The sequence below is a fragment of the Polyodon spathula genome, chromosome 10 (genome assembly GCF_017654505.1).
Source record: "Polyodon spathula isolate WHYD16114869_AA chromosome 10, ASM1765450v1, whole genome shotgun sequence".
In the NCBI taxonomy this organism is placed as follows: Eukaryota; Metazoa; Chordata; class Actinopteri; order Acipenseriformes; family Polyodontidae; genus Polyodon; species Polyodon spathula.
Window position 1 is genome coordinate 10,392,271 of NC_054543.1, and position 22,403 is coordinate 10,414,673.

Below are 22,403 nucleotides of genomic sequence, written 5' to 3' on the forward strand. Positions count from 1 at the left end.
GTATGTACACTGTGCTCAACAGTCTGCTAACATAGTAGGAGTGTTCCTGCCTTGAGGCTTGTCCTTGGAGAATAAAGACCTCTGTTAAGCACCAGGGTCTATGTAATTGCAAAGGGTTCCGCTCCTAGAAAGACCTGGCCTTTTATCCTATTGAGAAGGAATTTGTCTGATTAATAAGGTACAATGGAAAATGGAAAAAAAGAAAGAGTTGTTTGAAAATACTCAGCTGCTCAACCCACATGTACAGTGACTGGTATTCAAATGGTTGTTCAGTGCCAGTACAGCTGATCAAAGTATACACAGATTTTGGAAAGGAAGAATTTGGTGACCAGTAATATAGATGTTACTGTACTAGGTTTCCATTATATAATCCTGTGAAAATCCCTGTTTTTTACCGTTATTTTCTTGTGCCTGGGGGAGCTATCGGTAGGTGTTTTTAATTATGATCCATACCATCTGTCATATGTAAGGTCTTACAGGACTTATGGTCTTCATACTTTTAAAGTGCTTAGAGATAAGGATAATGCATTACCAGAAAGAAAAACTGTATTAGTCTTCTATTAGAGAACAGCTTGTGTGTGTTTACATTCTACAGGGTTTAACCTGTTGAACTGTTTTGTGCGATTTGTCCGATTAGCATAAAAAAGAGTCTAAATGATTTGATTTGAAGTTATAATGAATTATTAAAGAGCCTATGACATGGAATTTGACTTTTACCAAAAACATTAAAAAAATATATTAACAGGTCTCACTTGAACATATGATCACATTAATTTTTACCAAATTATGTTTAATTGCGCCAAAATTAATCAACTAATACACAGAGGGCGATCTCCATTTCCTGGTTTGAGGCCAGGAGACTGACCTCACAGAGGGAGATACCCACAGGCTACTTGCATCTGCCAGTATGGCTGACAGCGACAGGGAAAGTGAGAGGAGCCTAGTTTTATCAGTTTATATCAGACACCTCTTATGAATGTGAATCATGTAGTGATGGCTGTGGCGTAGAGAGAGAGAGAAAACAGGGATTGTCTCCTGTATCAATTCGAGCCATATGCCCCTGAATTAGAAGGGTCAAACTCGGAGAGAAACTCCAACAGCAATGCAGAGAGTCAGCATCTTGGCAACACGGAATGGTAAATAAAAACCCTTACGTTTAACATAGATTGATACTTAAAATATTTAATAATTGTATAGTTATATAGTTAACAATATCGCTACATTAATTATACTGTAGCGTGCACGGGGGTAGGGGTCAGGGTTGGTAGGTTGGTATATGCTTCTGCAAGGTTGCTGGCTGTTTTGTACAGTGGTATTGGTGTTATGCTCTGGGGCGGGAGGCCCGAATTCATGTCCCACCTCAGCCTGTGAGAAACTCCTGCCTGCAGGAATCAAAAACAATACAATACTAACAGAATAACCGAACGCTGTGGATTGCTACTGGCATGTATTTAACATATCTCTCTATATATACATAGAATATTAAGCATGTGCACATTTCCATTTTTTTTATTATTTGTTACCCATAATCATAATGCAGAGATGCCAACAGCTACGATTTGGCCGTAGCAGCTACTATTTTTTGAGGTTCTACTACATTGCTACGTTGGAGGGTTATGTATAATACTGGGATTTTTAATAAAGAAATAAATAATGGATACTCCCTTAATGTTTATGAAATACAATTTCAATACCATGTGTGTTTTTTTTTTTTTTAATGATGAATTAGTGGTTCTTAATTTCACTGACAGTTTTTATGTGGCACTGACATACTAAAATCTGGTTGCTTAGTAACCAGTTCTGAAACTGCTGCACAAATGTCACCTTGCTTCCATTATCAATAGTCACACAAACTAAAGCAAAGTATGTTATGTATAGTTTAACTATTTTTGTATCAACTCAAAATTAAAATGAAGTACCACTTTCTGATACCGCATCAGTGTGCCACAGACATGGCAGTTTGCTTCTGTGTAAAGATGCCGGAATCTCAGGACAGTCCCCTTGATGTAACTACTTCTGTTTTGACTAACAAATGAAATTTGTTGTCTTTATATTACCAAATTTATATATTACATCATTATATTGAACATCGTGCTTATAAAGACCCTGTGCTTGCACTGTATTTCTTTTTCTGAAATCAAAAACTAAAAACTAAATAGTAGCAGTAGCAAAATCTTATCTGAGACTTCTCCCGTTTCTCAAACGCCTTTCTTGGTCGTTTCACTTGGGGACCCACATCAGTGCCAGTAGCTTGCTGTTGCTTCAAAATTGTTGGAACTGCGGTTGGTTTTAAAATACGTCGCCTTTTTATATCCAGGCTCATCTCTGCCATTATCATCGGACTTTCTTCAAATACATCTGGCGCGAAATGCACACTACATACCACTTTGCTCCGTCTGTTTGGACTTTTCTCTCTGATATGCGCTGCATTTTTGTGTCTTTTGGAAAGTGCTGAATACTAATATTCTTTTGTTTGTTTGCCTGATTGGAGCAACAAGCTGCAACACAAATATAAGGCATGTTATTATTAAACATTGGCCTCGCTCTTTGAATGTCAATCTGTCTTTTGTTCACCTTTTCCCTCTGTGATGTCACTACCAGTATCTTGAGGGTGCTTCAAAACCAAAACAGGAAGTTGCGCCCGTCATATTAACATTATAATCAAACCTAGTTTGATTGCTTCTGGAATAACTATGTTACATGTAGTTTGCCATTCTGCTCTCGCTGGATCAGGATGTTTTAAGGCTCAGAGTCTAATTTAAAAAAGATGCTTTGCTTGATAAGGGAGGTTTGGAACTTTCAGCAGGTCGGCCTGACCTTTTGATACCAGGAGCTCTCTTTTTTTAGACCTTACACATCCTTATTCAAAAGGATGCAAAATACAGGATCCTTCAACATTACTATTAGCACTGTATTTCATTCTATAGCATTCAATCCATATCTAATAAGCCAGCTTGTTCCCAGCAAGATTCAAATTCTCCTCCTGGCTCAGCTCGAATTGGCTCTGCAAACACCACAATGGGCCTTACACAGATCTGCTAATAATATTATATTGTTTAAAACACATTACAGTCATTATAATGTTTCTTGCAGTTTAACAAATGTGCAATTTGTATCCCAAAGATCATCCTGGCTCCAGTAGTGGTGAGACCAGCATGTATGTTACATTTGCTATGCTTTGGGTCAAGTCTGCAGCAGCCATAATTGTGTGGAAAGGTTTCTCTACTCCTCACATGTAAGATAAGCCTGAGTGCCTCAGAGGATTACATTGGCTAAGCTCTTATCACTCCTGGAAATTCAGTGCTTGCCTAAATAAGGTGGAAGTACAAAATGAAGAGGAAATATATTATTCTGTTGAAGTGCTTTTATTCCTGAGGAAAGTATTTACTATACAGCTACTTAGACTGCATAGGTGGCACTTTTTAGCATAGCTGGTCTTTGTGAAAGTTCAGCTGTGGAATACATAAAACAGGGATACAACTGAATACATCTTAAAGTAGTTTCTCAAAAAAAAAAAAAGGAAACTTGGTGATTGTCTGAAAAAGTATATATTTTTTTTTTTTAACAGCTTTTATATTAACCAATAAAATGCATATTTTCATTTGTATGGTATCCCCATATCTTCCAGCATTATCATTATTACCAGTAATTTACCTGATTTTATTCATAAATACATTTCCTAGCACTATTTCTACAAGTATTTATTCTCAAAATGTGATGCAATGGATTAAAACAAAACCAAAAAAAAATAAAGATTGTACCGAGAGTCGTTCTAATGACTTGAATATTTAGAAAGTGTATAATTAACTAGCATGTCTTGACACTGGAATTTGATATATGTTATCTGGTGAAAGACTTTGACGTAAATGTGGTTTTCTGTTCAGTTTATCTGATTTACAGATTTGGAACTGTGGTGAGATGAGCACATTTTTTATAATTTTTTTTTTTGGTTTGTTTGTTTTTAAACATTAACATTTTTGTGCTTGTGGATACTGCACAATAACCCTCATTGTTCAGTCTCTATCCAGCCAAATCTTTTGGCACCAGTTGTGATGGTAGTCGTTGTGGTGTGAATTCCTCTCCAATAGGAACCAGGCTGAGACCACTAAAACACACACAGATCCCCAACATCCATGAGACCTAAACACTAAAGATCTTGGTTGGAAACAATCCAATAATCTTAAATTGAAATGCTTCATATCCCATTAACTTTTTGTTTTAGGGGGAGTTAGAGTTTAGTAATCATTTTAAGTTGGGGCACAACTTTCTTGTTTTTGATAGGAGTAAGATGCTTTAGGATGCGAATTGCAAAGACAGACCTGTGTTCAATGCTTAATAATGTTCTGAAAGCATATACAGTTCTTTATTTTCCACCAATGTCACCCCACAGTTAAATAAATATTTACTAGTAGCTGATTCATTGCTTCCTGCACCGGCTGAAGGCAATAAGCTGATTCAAACATTCTACTCTGATGACATAATGGCGCTAAAATATGTTGTTGCTTATGGAACAACAAGCATTTTTTGTGACTTGCTAATTCATTTGGGCGATGTAAAACAAAGATGCATTTCTGTAGAAATAAGAGCATACATCCCATTTCCTTGACAACCGAACTAATTACCTTGACCTAGCTGATCAATACTTGATCCTTTTTTTCTCTGCTGCACAATTGTCACTTTAGCTCTGTTGCTTTCACTTTTGCCTTTTTGATCATTTGCAGCTGAGACTGGCCCGTTCTGTTTGCTCTTATTGGCAACAGGCCAAGGGCTCACTCTAATATAATCCTCTTCATCGATTGGAATTTGTTGACCTACAGAGGTTTTTTTCCAGACAATTAGGACCCCCTCTGAGTATTTAAGTCTCTCTTTTTTCTGGCAATTCGTGTAGATATCCTTGCTCTGTTTATTTAAGAGCTATGATCTTAATTTCTGCTCATAATTCTGTTTAGAATGTTGTATAACTATGGAAGCTGTTCCAGTTCTGAAGAAAGGCATGACAAAGTTTCTCTTTCAAGTGGCAGTAATGATGGATTTAATAAAGTAAATGCAGAATAACAGCTTCATTTGCCTGTCTACATATTTGTTAACATCTGGCAGGCTGTCAGCCCAATGTGATATGTTTATAACAGTTGTGTTATACAAAACTTATTGTATTTGAATGGAAAGACATTTTTTGTTTGATAGATCTGCAGAAATAGTACATACAACATATCTGTATAAACTGGGTAATATGAAAGGACATCTAAAGAAATATTCAGTACATCAGTGTATAATATGACTTGCAATGCAGTTGCACAATAAGTGTGTTTAGTGTGGGCAGTCCAGTTGACACTGGGGCAAGCGTAGGCCTTTAGCTTGGGAGAGCTGTGGGTTGGGTGCCAAACCAACTCTGTCTAAATGTTCATTTTAATCATTACGTGTCTGGATGCTCAGTTCAATTGTAATTTGTAACAAAGACGAGAGGTATAGAATAAGTTCAACAGTACAATGTTGTAGTTGCAACTATAACTGTCATAATCTCATTGAAACTCCTCACTGTGGAATGCTGCTTGGGTGTTTTTACAGACTACAAAACATATATTCCTGATTTAAAATGGGCAATAGATTCAAAATCATCATCAACATATAGGAAACTAGCGTTAAACAGTTTTACTAGTATGTGATGAAAGTCTTAAAATAACAATAATATTATATATTATATTGCAAGGCCCTCATTTCTGAATAAAAAATGCTGATCTGAATCAACTCAACATTCATTACTTGAATAAAAGTCACACAGTACTGGAGAATGGCTGTTATTTACACAGAAGGAAGAAATTCTGACATTAGCATGCAATAAATATAACATTTTTGCTGAGCGTGTTGAATGGTGTTTTGTACAAATAACCTTGTAGATGTCAGATGTGAAATACAGTAGCCATTTTTTAAATTAAACTTCATTTGGTTTAATTAGCTGAAAAACATCATGCATATGAAAAGTACAGCACTCTCAGTACTGTGTATTTGTGTGGCGTGGTGCACTTCTCTTGAACTGAATGAGCAGGCATCATTTGCAAACTGATTGTCGGCCCATTTATCATATTTTCTATGTATTAGTTTTAGATTGCATGCATGAGGTAACATAATACAAATAATGCATTTGTGAAATTGGTGAGTGTTTCTTTACAAATGACACATTTACTATATTTGCGGAATTGCCCTCTTAAATTCAGGCATAATATTTTTACCCAAACAATTCACTGGCCTGATAGATGGCTTTTTATTGGCATATTACATTGTGATTGTTTGATGCTTGAAAATGGTGGTTTGCACTTTATTGTAAAGGTCCACATTTGGCTGTAATTTGTATTTTTGTTTGGGGGGGGGGGGGGTGCAGTGTTGAGTGAATGCACATACAGAATTTACATAAATATATAAACAATATGTTCTTTTTTTTCTTTTTTTTTTATAAACCTCTTGGAATTACAGATACTTTTCAGTGTCTGAAATATGAACAAGATGCAATACATCACTCAGCGGGCTAACAGTGACTGGCTCACCACTTAGTACTGATATAGGTAGAAAAAGATAAACGGCACAGCTGTAATTATGCACTGCCAGCAGCTGGTCCAACTGTAAATCCTTGCGGTAAACTGCTGGTGTATTTGTACATCATTAGGGACTTTTTAATTTTTTGCTATTAAACCAGCTGAAAGTTTTTACTTTTTTGTTCAAACTGTGTGCGATTCCCAATGCACCTTTCTGTATTACAAATGTCTTGCAAAATAGCCAAAATAAAAAGCCTGTTACTGTTCTTGGTAGGGATGGCTGTAACCAGAGACTTCCAACTTTGTTTATAAATAGGCTTGGTTCTTTTTGATTTAATTGGTAAAGCTTGTTAAATGTAGTATTCCCCAAAAATATGAGTTCGACTGAAATAAATTTATATAGGATAAACATCGGTAAAACCACTCGCTATTTTTTTTTTCTTACCAAAATTCTAATTTAGAAATCCTCTCTAGTTTGCGTAGTTTTTGTACTTGTCCCGTCTTTGTTCCACTCTGAATGGCTAGGGGTCGCTGTCAGTCAACTCAGTGACTACTGTAGTTTCACCGTCAATCATTTCATCCTGCTCTGGCAGCTCTTATTGACCTGAGGAAGAGCTAGAATGCTGTCATTTGTTTAAATAACTGTCAACTGTTAAACCTGCACCGTGTGTGCACTTTCATTTGTCAGCTACAGTTCCTGTCATTCAAAGCGCCTACTTTTGAAATTAGCAGGTTTAAATGTAGGTAGGCTTTTGCCATAGGTATGTATGGTGGCAGATTCTAGTGGGGCACAAAAAGAAAACACTTAATGAGTGTTATGCACAATACCCTGAACGACTGCTGAAGTCTCTGCGGCAGGACGAAGCTGGCCTGTCTGCCTTTCCTTCAGTGACTCCAGCTTTGCTGAAGCAGGAGAGGGGTGGAGCTCAGACTCTGGATAATAAGTGCAGGTTAGTTCTGTTCAGCTATCTAATGTTTTGTTCTGTGAAGGATCTTTACCTATACAAGGTAGGTCCACTGTGACCAAATGTTATTTCAACTAGAATGTTGGTAACCATGGATGGTTTTGTTGCATGTCGAGTATGATAAAGGGGTTTTGCTAAATGAGACGTTTCTGAAGACATAAAAAGTATAGGATACAACCTTCGTAGTGTATTCTCAAAATTGAGTTTAACTGTTTGAGTTTTGGTATGCATGCTGTTTGAAATATTGATATAGGTATAACCTTTCTGGGGAATGAATGCTGATATAGGAGCTGCTTTCACGACCATAGCTCCTTCCTGTGCTCCGTGAATCCATCAGTGTTGTGGTTATAAATCCAAACTTTTTTTTTTTTTTTTTTAATAAGATACCTTATCAAGCCTGTTGACTGAATTGCCCCTTCAGGCTTGTGAACATCAGAAAAAGAAAGAAGCGATATTGTGACATTTAAGACAGTAACACAAAGCATGTTTTTAAGGTTTCATTTTGCACTGCTAGGATTTGGCCTTAACAGTGTTTTTCTTTCTAAAATAATAAATTGAGATCACAAACAAGCAAGGTTGTTTCTTTGTAAAATCTGTAGTGTGAGTGAAACTGGGAAGTAGTACAATATGTAGATAGTGTAGCAAAGTGTATAATTTTATTTTTGTTTTCTAAACAAAAAAACAAAAAGGTTTTATTTTAAAACATGCATAAGATTTGTGCTGCCTTTTTTGGTTTATTTTTGTTTAAATTTATCAACCCGATTCCCCCCCCCCCCCCAAGGATCTACGGCATTTGGGTCATGCTGCTGCTTAGAAACACAAAAACCCTGTTCTAATTAAGTTGTAATAATCTACTCTGTCATTTTGAATGTTAAACACAAGCTTTCAGACTCTTGACTGGCCTCCTGTCAACCCACACACATGTAAGTGGAGAAAATAAAAATAGTTGCTCAAGTTTTCAGTCGTCGGAATATGAGAACGTCAAAGCTTCACTGTTAACACAATAGCTGTCCATCTCTATGAATTTCCTTATTCCCACCCTCCCGAGCCATTGATTTGTCAACATTCAGACTGAACCCGCCCCTGGGATCAGTACCAAACAGCTATTGGGTAGAAAGCCGAGTAAACTTATCAAGTCTTCCATTCGTTGTAACTGCAATGCTATAATAATGCAGGTGTCTTTGAGACTGGATAAAGTAGGACAGTCAAACAAATATCGAAAATGCCACACAACAGGTTTGAAATTGCACATTGTTGAATTTGCCAAAATGCTTGGCTGTCGCAATGCTGAAAAAAACAGTACGTGACTGGAGATGAAACAAAGACAAACTTAAGTATAACAAAAGAAAAACGAGCTGATAGAGGAGGGAAGCGTTTATGGCCTGAGGGTAGCAAATTGTTTGAATGGAGTACTTTTAATGACTTGAATACATACTGTAACATAGTGGTACGCTTGTAAAGTATGTGTATGGTTTGTACGGCTGGAAGTTTAATGCAATTGTACTGCACCTTATGCAACTCTAAGATGTTATTAGATGATGCACTGTTTAGTTTATTTATTTATTTTTTGCTTTTTTAATTGATGCAAGCAACCCTGTTTTTAAAACTTTTCTTTTAAATTTGAATTAATACAACAAATTTGTAAAAGCAAATGCAGCTGCAACTGTTCATTAAAGCAAAGATGATATGTTCTTGAAGTGTCTGGGTACTTGAATAGTTTCTAGCAGTTTAACTAAAAAACAAAAAACAAATATTAATGGAATAAACTATTGCGAACAAGGGTTATTTAGAAATTAAACCTGTGTATTTTTTTCTTTATTTATAGGCAGGGTTGGCTGATTTTAAATCAAGCAGATTTCAGTCGCTGATTTTAAATCACGATTTTTAATTTTTTTTTTTTTTTCAGTTACTGCCTGTTTTATGTAGTTTCTCAAGGAAAAGACATGAAAGTGTTTTTAAAACATTTTATTAATGCAGACATCTTAAACTTACTGTCTGTAAACTAAAACTCTTGGGGCTGTATTCTGATCACAGAATGGCGTTTGCCCCCCGGTTCTGTGTGTGTTTGGACACAGAAAGAGGAAATCAAAGAAAGAAATCAAAGAAAGAAAGTAAAAGTAAAGAATGACTGGGATGAGGGAGGGGTATTTTTCTCTGGCATACTCTATCGCTAAATTCTTGTAGTTCACATTTAGCGGATGTCACAGTTTGCTTTAATTAGATACTCCTTTTAAGATCGAGTAATTTAGTTTGGTATGTAACTATTCACAAAACATCATTTCAAACAAAAGAGCTACAACTATGGTTCTACAAAAATAAAATTCCATAATGAAAAAAATAATAATAATTGGATTTAAATTTATAAAAAAATCAGATTTAATCCTTTGTGCTCCTGTGTTGGACCGGGTCCAACATTACAATTTCCCCTTTCTAGGCACCTATCTAGGAAGTCGAGTACAGTATTCCGTTGCGTATTCAACACAGGTGGGACGAGAGTAAGGGCAGATATGTAAAAAGTTGGATACGTGATTTCTGTTTTAAATACCATTAAACACAGCTGTAACAATTACTGTATTTGTACAAATATTTTTTTGAGATTCAGCTTTTTAGGTAGTTCCCCTAAATCCCTTGTTTAGAAAGATACAGGGTATTAATACTTGTGTCAGAGTAGCTGTCTGCCGTGTAGGTGTGTGCATTTGCTGCTGAGTGACAGGCAGATCGAGATGATGAAGCTGATACGCCCCACAGGCGAACAGGATTTATTTACATATCAATACACTGAACAGCTCATGTGACACTCCCAGCAATGGCAGTGCACAGAGCACATACAACACGGTGTACGAAAACTTTTGTAGGAGCTACGATCTCTAAACTAATCTTCTCTGTTCAATAATAAACTAACGTTGCTGAAGAGATTGACAGGCCAACCCACAGTACAATGTGGATTTTTTTAAATTCATTTCACAGAACTTTGTGACTGGTAATTTCTTATGTTATTTTAATTAAAACGGTCGAGCAGATGGAATTATCATCTTCCAAAATACCTTTATGTAATTTTATTACAGCTTACATATGGTATCTGTTAGGAATCTGAGCCTGGGCTATGTGCTGAATTATTATGTGGATTAGTTATAGGCATTTGAAGGCTCTTGGCTTTAAAACTTGTGTCTGTTTCAAATCCTAAGTAAATTCTTTACCGTTTTTTTTTTCTTCAGTACAGCCTGTAACTCAATCCGACACTTTCTGTTCGTTTTTGTTTTTTTAAACGCTGCATCTTAGAATAAGCTGCAGCAGTCCATTTGAAAATCTGCTTTAGTTTGCCTCACAACAGCAAAGATCACCTTCAAGTTAAGTAAACTCCCTGATTTTTTGTGGTGTGTGTAACTTTCTAACTTACTGATAACACTAATGGAGTGGGGCAAACGTTGCATTCCATTGCTCATTTAAGAACTATTTTATAGCATGCCTTGATGAAATGATGTGCACTTTGCGTCCTCCTTCCTAATCTCTAAAATAACACTCTTGTATGATGTAAACACGAAAGGGTTAGTTAATTGTCTACAGTTCGATACAGTAGATTCTCCTGCTACTGCTTTGGGGTTTTGGGCTAATAAGAGGGCCAGTCTGTAGTCATAAACATATATTTTTTTATAGCTACTATTTTCTGATCTAAATGTTACTGATTCTTGTTATTGATTTGTCGGTTGACAGTAAAACCATTTGTCATGCAGCATGTGGATTTCAGAAGATGCTGACCTTCTTAAACGTGATATTTACACACAAACCTCCTTTTATATTCCCAGCCATGCGCATTTTTGCCTTCTGATTGTAGCAATTACTACACAAAGGTAAAGTAAGAAAACATATCTAGAATATCAGATTGAGTAAGGCAGTACTGGTCTGTTGAACTGGTCTGAAGATACTTTGTTACAAATACATGAAAACAGACTAAACAAGAAGTCTACTTTATGGCTACCACTGCTGCCTTACTCGTGAAATAAGTAGAAAGCATTACTCGAGAAAACACCTACTCTGGCAAGGTCTTGTTTACATACATATGGTCCATTCTTAAAATAGAAAATGTTGACCCACAAAATAGTCATGTGGTCCCTTCTTAAAATAGAAAATGCGGACCCATTAGTTTGCTGATTTAAAAAAAAAATATATATATATATATATATATATATTTTAGCAGTAGTTCTATGGATTGTGCACAGTAAACCTCATAAGGGCCAAAGAGACAAAGGAAAGTGTCAAAATGCTTGCATATAAAATATTTGGATTAAAATATTCCCAAAACACATAGTATTATATATGTCCAGGATCCTTAATTATGTGTAAAAGATATTACAAATAACTACCAGAACTTGTTTATTGTGATAAATTAATGCTCATTAACTGTGGCATTTGGTTTTCCAAACTTGCCTAAATTTCTGTGTGTGGAGGAACTGGCCCACCATGTGAGGGTACTCCTGGCCCATCCTCAAGCAGGGGCCCCTGGAATTTGGTTGGGATTTTGAGTCATTTCAGTCATTTTCAGCTTTACCCAATTTTTAAAATAGTATTACTAGTTTCCATTAGATGTATTACATAACCCTAACATGCATTACAGCTTGCCTCAAACTTTGTTTTGAAGCTTCTAGAAGGTAACAAATTATGTTTCTTGAGTTGCAGTCTTATTTAAAGAACTGTGGGCTTGCTTGAAAATAAACTCTTAATTTTATACTAAAAGACAGCTTAATGTTTTTGAAAAATAAACTCTTAATTTTACACTAAAGGACAGCTTAATGTTTTATAAAGGTTGTTGTGGTTTTATATTTTTCTTAATTTACTTTTAAAGCTTAAAAGACCTGAAGTAGTGGACTTGGACCCCTAAATATCACAGTATGAAATGATTGGATACTGCCTATACAAGTAGCCCAGGCTAATATAGTCCAGGCTACATAACCCCTACAGTAGGTTGTGTAAGCAGAATGTCTGTCTGTGTGTCCTCTTTTTTTTTTTGTATACATTTTGTCATTACTTAACTGCTTTGTTTACTGGCACACTACTTAAACTTCATAACTAAATAATTACATTTATAAGAACAGTAAAATACCTTTCATTTTCTGTTTTAATGCTTGGAAAGTTTTAATTAATTTTTGAATGACAAATATGACATATTTTAATAATGGCTGATGCTCAACAAGATCTGTAAACAAACATGATTTTGAAATGCCTACTTTAAAAAACAAATGTATGCAATATTTAATTTTCTTTTCAAAATAATTACCGCTGATATGTTAAACTAATGTGATTTTGATAGTGTTTGAAGATATGGTGTGCAGACTGTAGAGAATATTGTACTCTTTCTGTGGTTTGTAAAACTGAAATTCATAAAATTGAAGGGTTATATTTTATGGAGAAGTATCAACTCTTTGCAAATTCTGCTTTCTGTACGTTTTGACAGGTGTTTTTCATATTAAATTGTCTCGCATTGTTTTAAAAAAAAAAAAAAAAAAAAAAAAAAAGGTAACATTCACCTGTTCAATCTATTGTAAGTTCAATCATGAAAACATAATTAAACTGATGAGCCACAACATTGTTAAATTGCATGATGTGTCAGATGGTGCTTCAAGAGAGATAGCAAAATATAGTTAGCAGTTCTCCATTTTCCATCATATTTCTTATTTTGTATCAGGAATCTTATTTGAAGGTACTTCTGGGAACTCTAGGAAACTTACTACTGTGCACAACACTTTGGCAAAAAGCTTAGGTAAATGCTTAATTGCTACATGTCCTGTGATTTTTCGTTTTTGTCAAAGTCAGCTTATTCAATTATTACTAACCAAGAAATCCCAAAAGAAACCAGGAAGCATTTCATGACTGAAAACTCTTATCCTGGTATCCGCCACAGACACACACACACAAGTTGAGTTTGGTCTCGTTGGTCCACAAGACGTACTTATGGAAGTTATTTTCCTTGTGTACTTGCTCAGAAGAAAGGAATTGTTTGCATTCACACATGTTTTTTTTCCTTGGTACTTTCTCAGCCAAACCATTTGCTTTGAGCCAGCGAGTGTATGTTGTAGGAATAGCACTCAATCCATAGTCCATTCGTCTTCATTTTTTTTCAGTTGCTCTCAGTGATAACCTGTGAACATCCAGACTTGAGTATAACATTGTCGTTTACAGACAGTTTCTATAGATATACCCAGCAGTACAGGTGATGGCTTGTTTTTCTTAGTAATTGACATAGTCTGCATGCAATACTGCTATATAGTTTAGCACAACTGATCTTCCCCTCAAGTATTGTTTGTTTGCAACCGATGCACTAAAAGTATTTTTTTTTTTTTTTAGTTATTTAGAAGTATTTTAAACATTTGAGGACTATTGACTTAACATTCCCCAAATAGTGCGCATCAGTGAGATTGCTATGCAATGCAATTTAAAAACAGTAACGCAGTTATTAGCAGTCAGCTGTACAATGTGTACTAATGGCAAGTGCTGTGTGTGAAGTCATAGACATGATTAGACAGGGAGTTCCACAATCTGGGTGCATAGCAAGGCACTTACTCCCAGTGTAGAAAACAGTTGTTTGATTAGTTGGTCGTTGATGGTCTGGCAGGTGGTAGTAATTTGGTAGCTATTTGTGTCTCAAAAGCATCTTTTTCTCTCTGACACACTGGCACCAAACCAGAGGAAAGAACATGTCAGGGTCAATAAAGGAGTATTTAGTGACAGTTAAGGTTCTGGCTATCACAGAAACTTTTCAAAACTAACAACCTGTATCAAAAACAGTGACATTGACCTTTCAAAAACAGCAAGCTGCAGATTATAACAGTCATTTTCAACTTGAGTCTTTCAGTACTCAATGGTGCTAAATGCAGTAATACTAAAATAAACTAAGAGATTCAGTGACACTTGATTCAGAAAGACTTCTAGTTATAAAGTTTGTTATTGAATTTTAGGATTTATTTTACTATTTCTAAACTAAAACCCTTAGAAGATTTTTTTCTGAAGGGGGGGTGGAGGAAATTCAATTCTGCTGCTTTTTTTTTTTCTCTGTAATAACACTGGTGAATTTTAAATACAAGAATTCTAGCAATAGTTATGTCTTCATGCCAGGAAAGGGAACAGAAAAAGCAATACCTATGCCAAATTTACTATATTACACGTGTTTAAATAAAAATAACACTGACAAAAAGAAACTATTTTAAGGTAGAACCTACTGTTTTCCGTGTAAGTCCATTTTTACCACTAAAAAAAAATTAAACATCAACTTACTATCTCATAATTGATATACTGTTGTGTAATGTTGACTTACTCTCTCATAAGTATGACTTAATATCTCATCATTTCGACTTAGTTTCTCATAATTATTACTTACTGTCGTATCATTTTGGCTTGCTATATAGGAAGTCAAAATTATGAGATAGCAAATCATAAAATTGAGATAACAAGTCATAATTATCAGATAGTACCATAAAAAATGTTGTACAAGTCAATTTTCTAGACATTGTTGTGGGGCCCTTAAAGGGGGGGGGGGGCGGTGTCACATGTACGCTGGTTTGTCGAATATTAAACTACTGTAGCAGTGCACAATGGGATTATTACAGCCATGGTTATCATGGCTCACACAAGCTTAACTGTCAACATCCGATTTTTTTTTTTTGGATCTAACACAAAAGCACTGTTCTAATTAAAAGTCTTAATTTGATAATCTCAATACCCGAAGTCACTTTGAATGTTAAAAGTAAGCGTTCAGACTAAAAACGTCACACCTATACTGCATGGTTCAAGGAGGCTGTGTGGTCCAGTGGTTAAAGAAACAGGCTTGTAACCAGGAGTTCCCTGGTTCAAATCCTGGCTCAATCACTGACTCACTGTGTGACCCTGAGCAAGTCACTTAACATCCTTGTGCTCCATCTTTTCGGGTGAGACGTTGTTGTAAGTGACTCTGCAGCTGATGCATAGTTCACACACCCTAGTCTTGTATCTTGTAAAGCACTTTGTGATGGTAGTCCACTATGAAAGGCGTTATATAAAAATAAAGATTATTATTATTATTCTCTGTTAAAACTATCTGTCAATCTCTATGAATTTCCTTATTGCCACCCTCCCGAGCCATTGATTTGTCAACATTCTGACTAAACCCACCCCTGGGATCTGTAGCAGACAGCTACTGATTAGAAAGACAAGTGTGCTTGAGTTTGTTGTAATGACAGTGTGTGGCAGAATAGTGGGAGGAGTCAGGCGAAACACCTGGCTCCAATTAGTTTTAATTGGGCCCTTCATAATGGCAGGGGAAACCCTGTAGAGAGGGCTGCTGTGGTGAAGGCTGCTTACAGCCGTGAGGAGACCTGCCTGGTCGGAATCAGCAAAGGCATACTTGCCAACATTTGTAAACTGTTCAGCGGGACGCTCGTTCCCTGGGGGGGGGGGTCATACACATGGGAGGGGTCATACGCAAAAAACACTCTATCATATAATAGACGTATCCCCCCAACTCAACGCCATACGACCAGCATGACAGTAAAAAGAGGTAAAAAGTGTCAGCCGCACGAAGAGCACAGCGTGTGGTTTTCACTAACTCTGCTGTGCAGAATAAATAATTTTTTTTTTTTATGGGTAGATATTGGGACTTTCTTCCTGTGCATCGGGATGCGGGACATTTGCTAGGAAATCGGGACAGTCCCGACCATATAGGGACTGTTGGCATTTATGCAAAGGTACTGTGGTTACCTGTATTGCGTGTGAATGGGAAACGGCTTAGCCCTCAAGCAGTAGTGTTCGGTTAGGATTAATCAGAAAGAAGAAAAAAAAAAAAGCTTAGTTTAGCACTTGATGAAAAAGAACAGTTCCTGAAAATGCTACACAACAGGTTTGAAGTTGTGCCTTGTTGAATTTGCCGAAATGCATCGCATTGCTTAAAAAACAGTATGTGACGGGAGACGAAACAAAGATCAACTTAAATATCGCAAAAGAAAAACGAGCTGATAGAGCAGGAATGTGTTTATGACCCGATGTAGAAAACATGGTTTGAATGGAGTTCTTTTGAATGACTTAAATACATAACATACTGTAAGTGTATGTGTGGTTCTCATTAACACAACAAAATGTATGTATATTTACATCTGGAAATGTAATGCAATTGTACCGCACTGTATGCAACACTAAGGTGTTTTGTTTACTGGTTATTAGATGGTGCATTGTTTAGTTTATTTATTTTTTTTTGTTTATTTTTTGCTTTTTAATTGATGCGAGCAGCACTGTTTTAATACTTGTCTTCTTAAATTTGAGTTAATACAACACATTTGTAAAAGCCAATGCAGCTGGAGCTGTTGTCTGTGGTACAGGAATACAGACAAAAGGTAAACAAGCAATGGCGGAATACAGCGTGGAGGGAATAACACACAGCATGCAAACAGACATAAACACAAATGCACAGATCACTGCAATATCTTTTATTTGATGTGTTTTGACAGTGCATTTAACCAATTCCATTGACATTTTGAAAAATTGAATGCTTTCTAGCAGTTCAACGAAATACAAAAAACACAAATTATTAATGGAATAAAATGTTGAAAACAAGATTTATTTCGAAAGTAAACCTGTATCTTTATTTATCAGTGTTGAGCATGTAAGAAAAAAAGCTGTTTTACCACAAACTGTCTTTTTCTAAACTTGAAGTTTTTTGGGGGGGGACCTATGAAACGATTTTTACGTGAAGTCATATCATAATTATGAGAGGTAGTAAGTCGACGTTTTATTTTATTTATGTATTTTGGGCTTCCATAGTTTTCATAGTAATACATGCATTTACTGCATTCAAATTACTGTACCTTTTGTTAGAGATTATCTCCTTTTGTACTTGCTTTGTGCTTTCTACGTTGTGTAAATCCAAAGTTTCTCAATAAATTTGAATGGAGCCTTCCAGGTACTCTTACTTTATAGACACTAGTACTTTTCCTATTATGATTACATATATCCGATTTAGATCCCATTTTTATCTTAAGTACCCGTTCTAACACTAATTCTGTAGATTTATAAAAGGATAGGCTATACCGCAAAGGCATTGAAGAAAAGGGTTTGGTTTCAAATTTCAGTTGATAAGAGGCTTTTCTTACCTGTGTTGTATTCCGCCACATAATATAGAGTGTAGCCTCTCCTGTTTCTCAGTAAAGGAAATCCAGACAAAGCCTTTTTAATAGGCAGGTGCCCTGTTATGAAGTCTGTTGCCATTTAGCTTGAAACAATAAATTAACAGATCCTGTGCAATCAAGTTGTGTATGTGTGTTTTTTTTTTTGTTTTTGTTGTTGTTGTTGTTGTTTTTTTTTTTTTTTTTTTTTTTTTTTTGCTTCAGGAAAATGGAACCGGACTTTAAACAAGCTTCAAAATGGGGACTAAGATTATGGCATGTGACAAACCTGTTGTTTTTAGTAGAAGTGCTAGGTTGTGTAAGTTTAACTTTCAAACCATTTAGTGATTTATTTTTATAAGATAATTGTAAAATTGTTTACCTGCAGTTCTTATTGGATATAATCTTTTATATGCATGCCTGTTCAGCAAGATTTTTCTTGTTTTTACTAGTTATTTAATTTTTTTCTTTACAGGGATTCTTCATCACAGTTTCCCCTGAGTCCATATTAAAGGTGGCCAAACATGCCTCTGAACACAACAAGGTCTTCGGCTTGAATCTCTCTGCACCATTTGTCAGCCAGTTCTTCAAGGAGCCCATGATGAAGGTCATGCCGTACGTGGACATCCTGTTCGGAAATGAGACGGTGAGGCAGTCAGTTCTGGCAAATACTTTTGGCATGTGAGAAGTTTATTTTGGGAAATGTACAGTAAAGTGTCTCTCTTGTAGAGGAAATGCTTGTCTATCTGCTCAGATAAGAGTAAACAGATAGAATTTCATGGTTTTCTCCCTGTTGGTTAATGTTTCACTGGCTTCACTGTGCTAAAGGTTAATCTTTGTTTGGTTGTTGTTGTTTTTGTTTTGTTGTTTTTTTTCCTGTCTCGAATGGGTTTTGCAGTGGAGGGTCAGACTGTTGGTATTTGTTAATAAGCCAAGTTTGTAGAAGCCCTCCTTCCCACCCTGATGGAACCACCAATGCAGATGGAGACATAAGTCATGGGAAAGTCCCAGGGGTCCACTGCCAAAAATAACAGATCAGTTATGTGTTTGTCCTCTTTTAAATGTATAACCGTTTATACATCTTCAGGGATGACGTTTACCATGTTGCTCAATTTTACCTTTTAAGAATAACAATTGGAGATATTTTCACGATAACATTTAAAAGTACTAAGGTTGGAAAATGGTACGTCGCATAAGGTTTTTAAATATAACTTTCTATTAAGTAATTGCACTGTTGGGTCTATTGGCATGAAGTATTAATAAGAATGATGTTGTGTATACAGTATTTGTAATAATGTTTTCAAGACTTGATATACCTTTCGTTAAAATAATTTTATAACAGAGTGAATTTTGTGCTAAAAACTTGCTTTTTAAAGTGGTAGAACAAATCAACCCAACAACTGCTAACAGTTTGTCCAGGGTGTATCTTTCCAGTACACTGGGTCCTGACCACTGTACTTTGTGTCTTAATTTCCAAGTGAAGTCTGCTTCTGTAGCGCTGCAGGCAAGTGTGGTGGCCATGATGATTTAAACTTTCAAAGCGCTTTATTTTTAGTGCCAGACAGACGGAGGTTGTCAAATGCCTGCTGTGGGAAATAGATGTCATGGCAGTTACTTAGAATGGGGACTGGTTATCTCCAGATAAATCACCTGGGCCAGTGGAATTTAATTATCTGCTTCAGTTGTGTGTTTTGTTGTAATTCATTGTAGAATGCATTTCCTTCTGAAGCAGTTGCAACCTAAAGATGGGATGATTTTTTTAGAAACCCGTTTCTAATGAAACAGTTATACAAATGCGTGTTTTAATGATGGTACTTTGTGTAATTTAAGGCTTCCACATGTTCACAAGAAAAAGGAATGAGCTGTGTTAGTGTATAAAGTTAAAAGATTATGATCAGACTCCAGTTTGTACTCCTTAATTGTCAAGTGCGGAGTGTAATAATTTCAGAACAGGACTGGTCTAATTGAATGCTTGTCCTCCTCACTGCAATACATAGGTTATAACATTTCAAAACTTGAATTTAATAGCCACAGTTAATTAAGCAAGTGTGTGGAATCATTATTGCTGAAACAAGATGGTATTGGATTAGCCAATAAAATTACACATAATTTGCTTGTCATTTGTACAACACAAGATAAACTGTACAATGAGAATTATTTGGTTATTACTCATGAATCTGTATTGCAGTAGCTGAGACAATGTAGGTAAGATTAATTGGGATAGAATGAATCACCCTGACTGGTGTTGTATAAGTAGTGATTTAATTCCACCACGATTTCAGATCATTTGAAATAACTGCGCTTTTTATCTGGAACAGCCGCAAGGTTAGTAAATGATTTAAGCGCTTTGCTCATCATAAAAAGAACCACAGTGTGATTTCTGAGCAGCTTCACTGTACTGTATATGTCTGAAATTGCCTCTGAGACATTTCTGTAGCCTTCCCGCAGCACCTTCTTTACAACCCGTCATTGGCATTATAAACCTCCCCCATGTCGCAGCATGCCTCACTTCTCACTGAAGTACAATTTATCGAATAGATCGACCACAGAGGAGGAGGTTATTTATGTGGATTTAAGAGAGAGAGATTATAATGGTATAGCTCCATTATAATTGAAAATCCAATAGGCTAACCATTTAGCAAATGGGGAAGATTGTGTATAGCAGCATTTGAGACCTTATAGAAACAGTTGTCTGTATGTTTTGCCTGCCAAGGATACTTGATTAAATATTTGTCTCTGTCTGTTTTTCCTCAGGGCTGCAAACACTTACCTTAGCAGAGGACTCTTTGGCTGTGTAATCCATGTTTTCTAGCAGTTTTTTTTTTTAATTTTTGATGTTTTATAGTTAAAATAGTTACCACAGGATTACTACATTACTGTGAATAATTCTACAATAATCTGAATAGTTCTTCGACCTGTAGTTGATCATTTACAAACCCAAATTGTAGTTTAAAGGCTGTGACTTGGATGGCGCACACATTGTGAAATACTTGCTGATCAAGGGGTTGTATGACTTTTTAAACTGAGCAGTTGCCTAAATGGACCAACCACATGTTTACTCGTGCCATAAGGAGCTGATTATAACTTAAATGTCTTCACTGGTAGATTGAATTTAGATAAAAAGTAACATATAGTGGGCTTAGATTTAAGAGGAAGGATATTCCAGTTTTTCAAAGACTTTCTGGTACCACTTTAAAATAAGCCAGTTGTCAAAGGAATTTTTGTCCATTAAAAGTCCATTAAAATTTGCATGAGTCTGTGACCAACACTGAGAAGTTCAAATCTTTACTTTTAGTAAACATGTACCAAAGCTGTACAGAGCTACATTAACTCGTCTGCCATTTATTTTTCCTGTCAGTAAATGTAATAAATTAAAGCTGTTTATATAGGCCTTTACAATATGTATACATCTCCCAACTCCGATCCCTAACCTTGTCTGTGTTCTTATCAAGGAAACGCTGACGTTTTAAAATGAGGTTTGCGTGCTGAGCTGGAATTCCTGCCCTTTTCAGGCACTGTGTAGTGTGGAGTCTAATTTTATATTGAGTAAGTCATTAACAATTGGCTAATTTACTTCTGACCTGAAAAATTCAGCATAAATTCCCTTCCAAGGAATGTAGGCAGTTGATTCCACAGCAGCAATAATTAATTGATAAACAGTTCACATTAAAAAAATTGAAAAAAATAAATAAATAAATAAATTTTAAATATCACATTTTGTTCTGTTCGCCAGAAACTGTCAGCTGTCTGACGGGGGTTTGGTTGTTTATTACAATGTGTGGGTGGCTGGAAGTACATGTTGTGCTGTTGGTGGTTTGAGCAACGACCCCCTCATTTCATGGGTTACACTCACAATGACAGCATACCTGCCGTTGGTTATTCCCCGGTGCTCACAGAAGATCAAAATTGGATTTTCCTTGCAGTTGTCCCAATATACTGTTTTTCTAGATTGCTTAAACATAAAGGTATTAAGGGTGGCATAAAACTATCAAACATTACAAATACTTTTATATTCATTCTTTTCATTGCAAAGTTCAATTAAGCCATCTCTGAGGAGTTCGGTAGTTCCACTAATAGTTGTTAAATGTTATTCTTTAAATGTAGTTTCTATAAATGTAGATTAACATCAGTACTGTTAATGCCTTTAGTAAAATGATAATGTTTCTTTTTCATTTTGGGGCAACACAGGATGAGAAAGTCTTGCATTTGCCCATATTGTTATGGCCTCTGCAGTGTGTACATTTGACATCTTGTGCGTAATCTTAATTCATAGTTTTCAAGTTTTTATTCGAGTGATGTGGCACAGCATTCACTTTTAATGTATTTCCTTTCTTGTAATCTCAAACCCTAGAAGCAGAAGACAATGGTGTATCACAGCATGTTGTTGGATCACAAACTAGTTTAGCTTAAGAAATAGATATGCTGTTGAGTTTGCAGTAAGAGTGACAGCTCTAGATACTAACCAGGGCTGTCACTATCAGAATGTAATATAGTGTGTGTGTGTGAATGTAATATAGTGTGTGTGTGTGTGTGTAGATATGGTTTAAACATTGACACCTGGATAGCACTTAAACGTTCATAAAAATGTAGCAAAAGCACATCCCTAATAGTTAAACCTGTTGTATTCCACTTGAACCTTTTGTTCAGGTTTGTTTTTTTTTCATATATTGTCCTCTTGTCCTACTGTCTTGATATATTTTACAGTAGTTTACCTTATCAGCATTTTTTCTGAAATTCAGTCTTAGGACCCTTGCAGGTCATTTAGTGAATAGCCAAATAGGACTCCTGAG

The 22,403-nt window shown here is 35.9% G+C and overlaps 1 protein-coding gene across 4 annotated transcripts in view; it reads left to right on the forward strand.

Moving 5' to 3' along the window:
- LOC121321812 (adenosine kinase-like) overlaps positions 1–22,403 on the forward strand; it is a 125,381-nt gene that overhangs the window by 75,430 nt on the left and 27,548 nt on the right. For all 4 annotated transcript variants that reach the window (XM_041261028.1, XM_041261029.1, XM_041261030.1 and 1 more), the window contains one exon: positions 18,089–18,259. In XM_041261028.1, the coding sequence (XP_041116962.1) occupies positions 18,089–18,259 (171 nt within the window). The remainder of the gene's footprint in view (positions 1–18,088; positions 18,260–22,403) is intronic.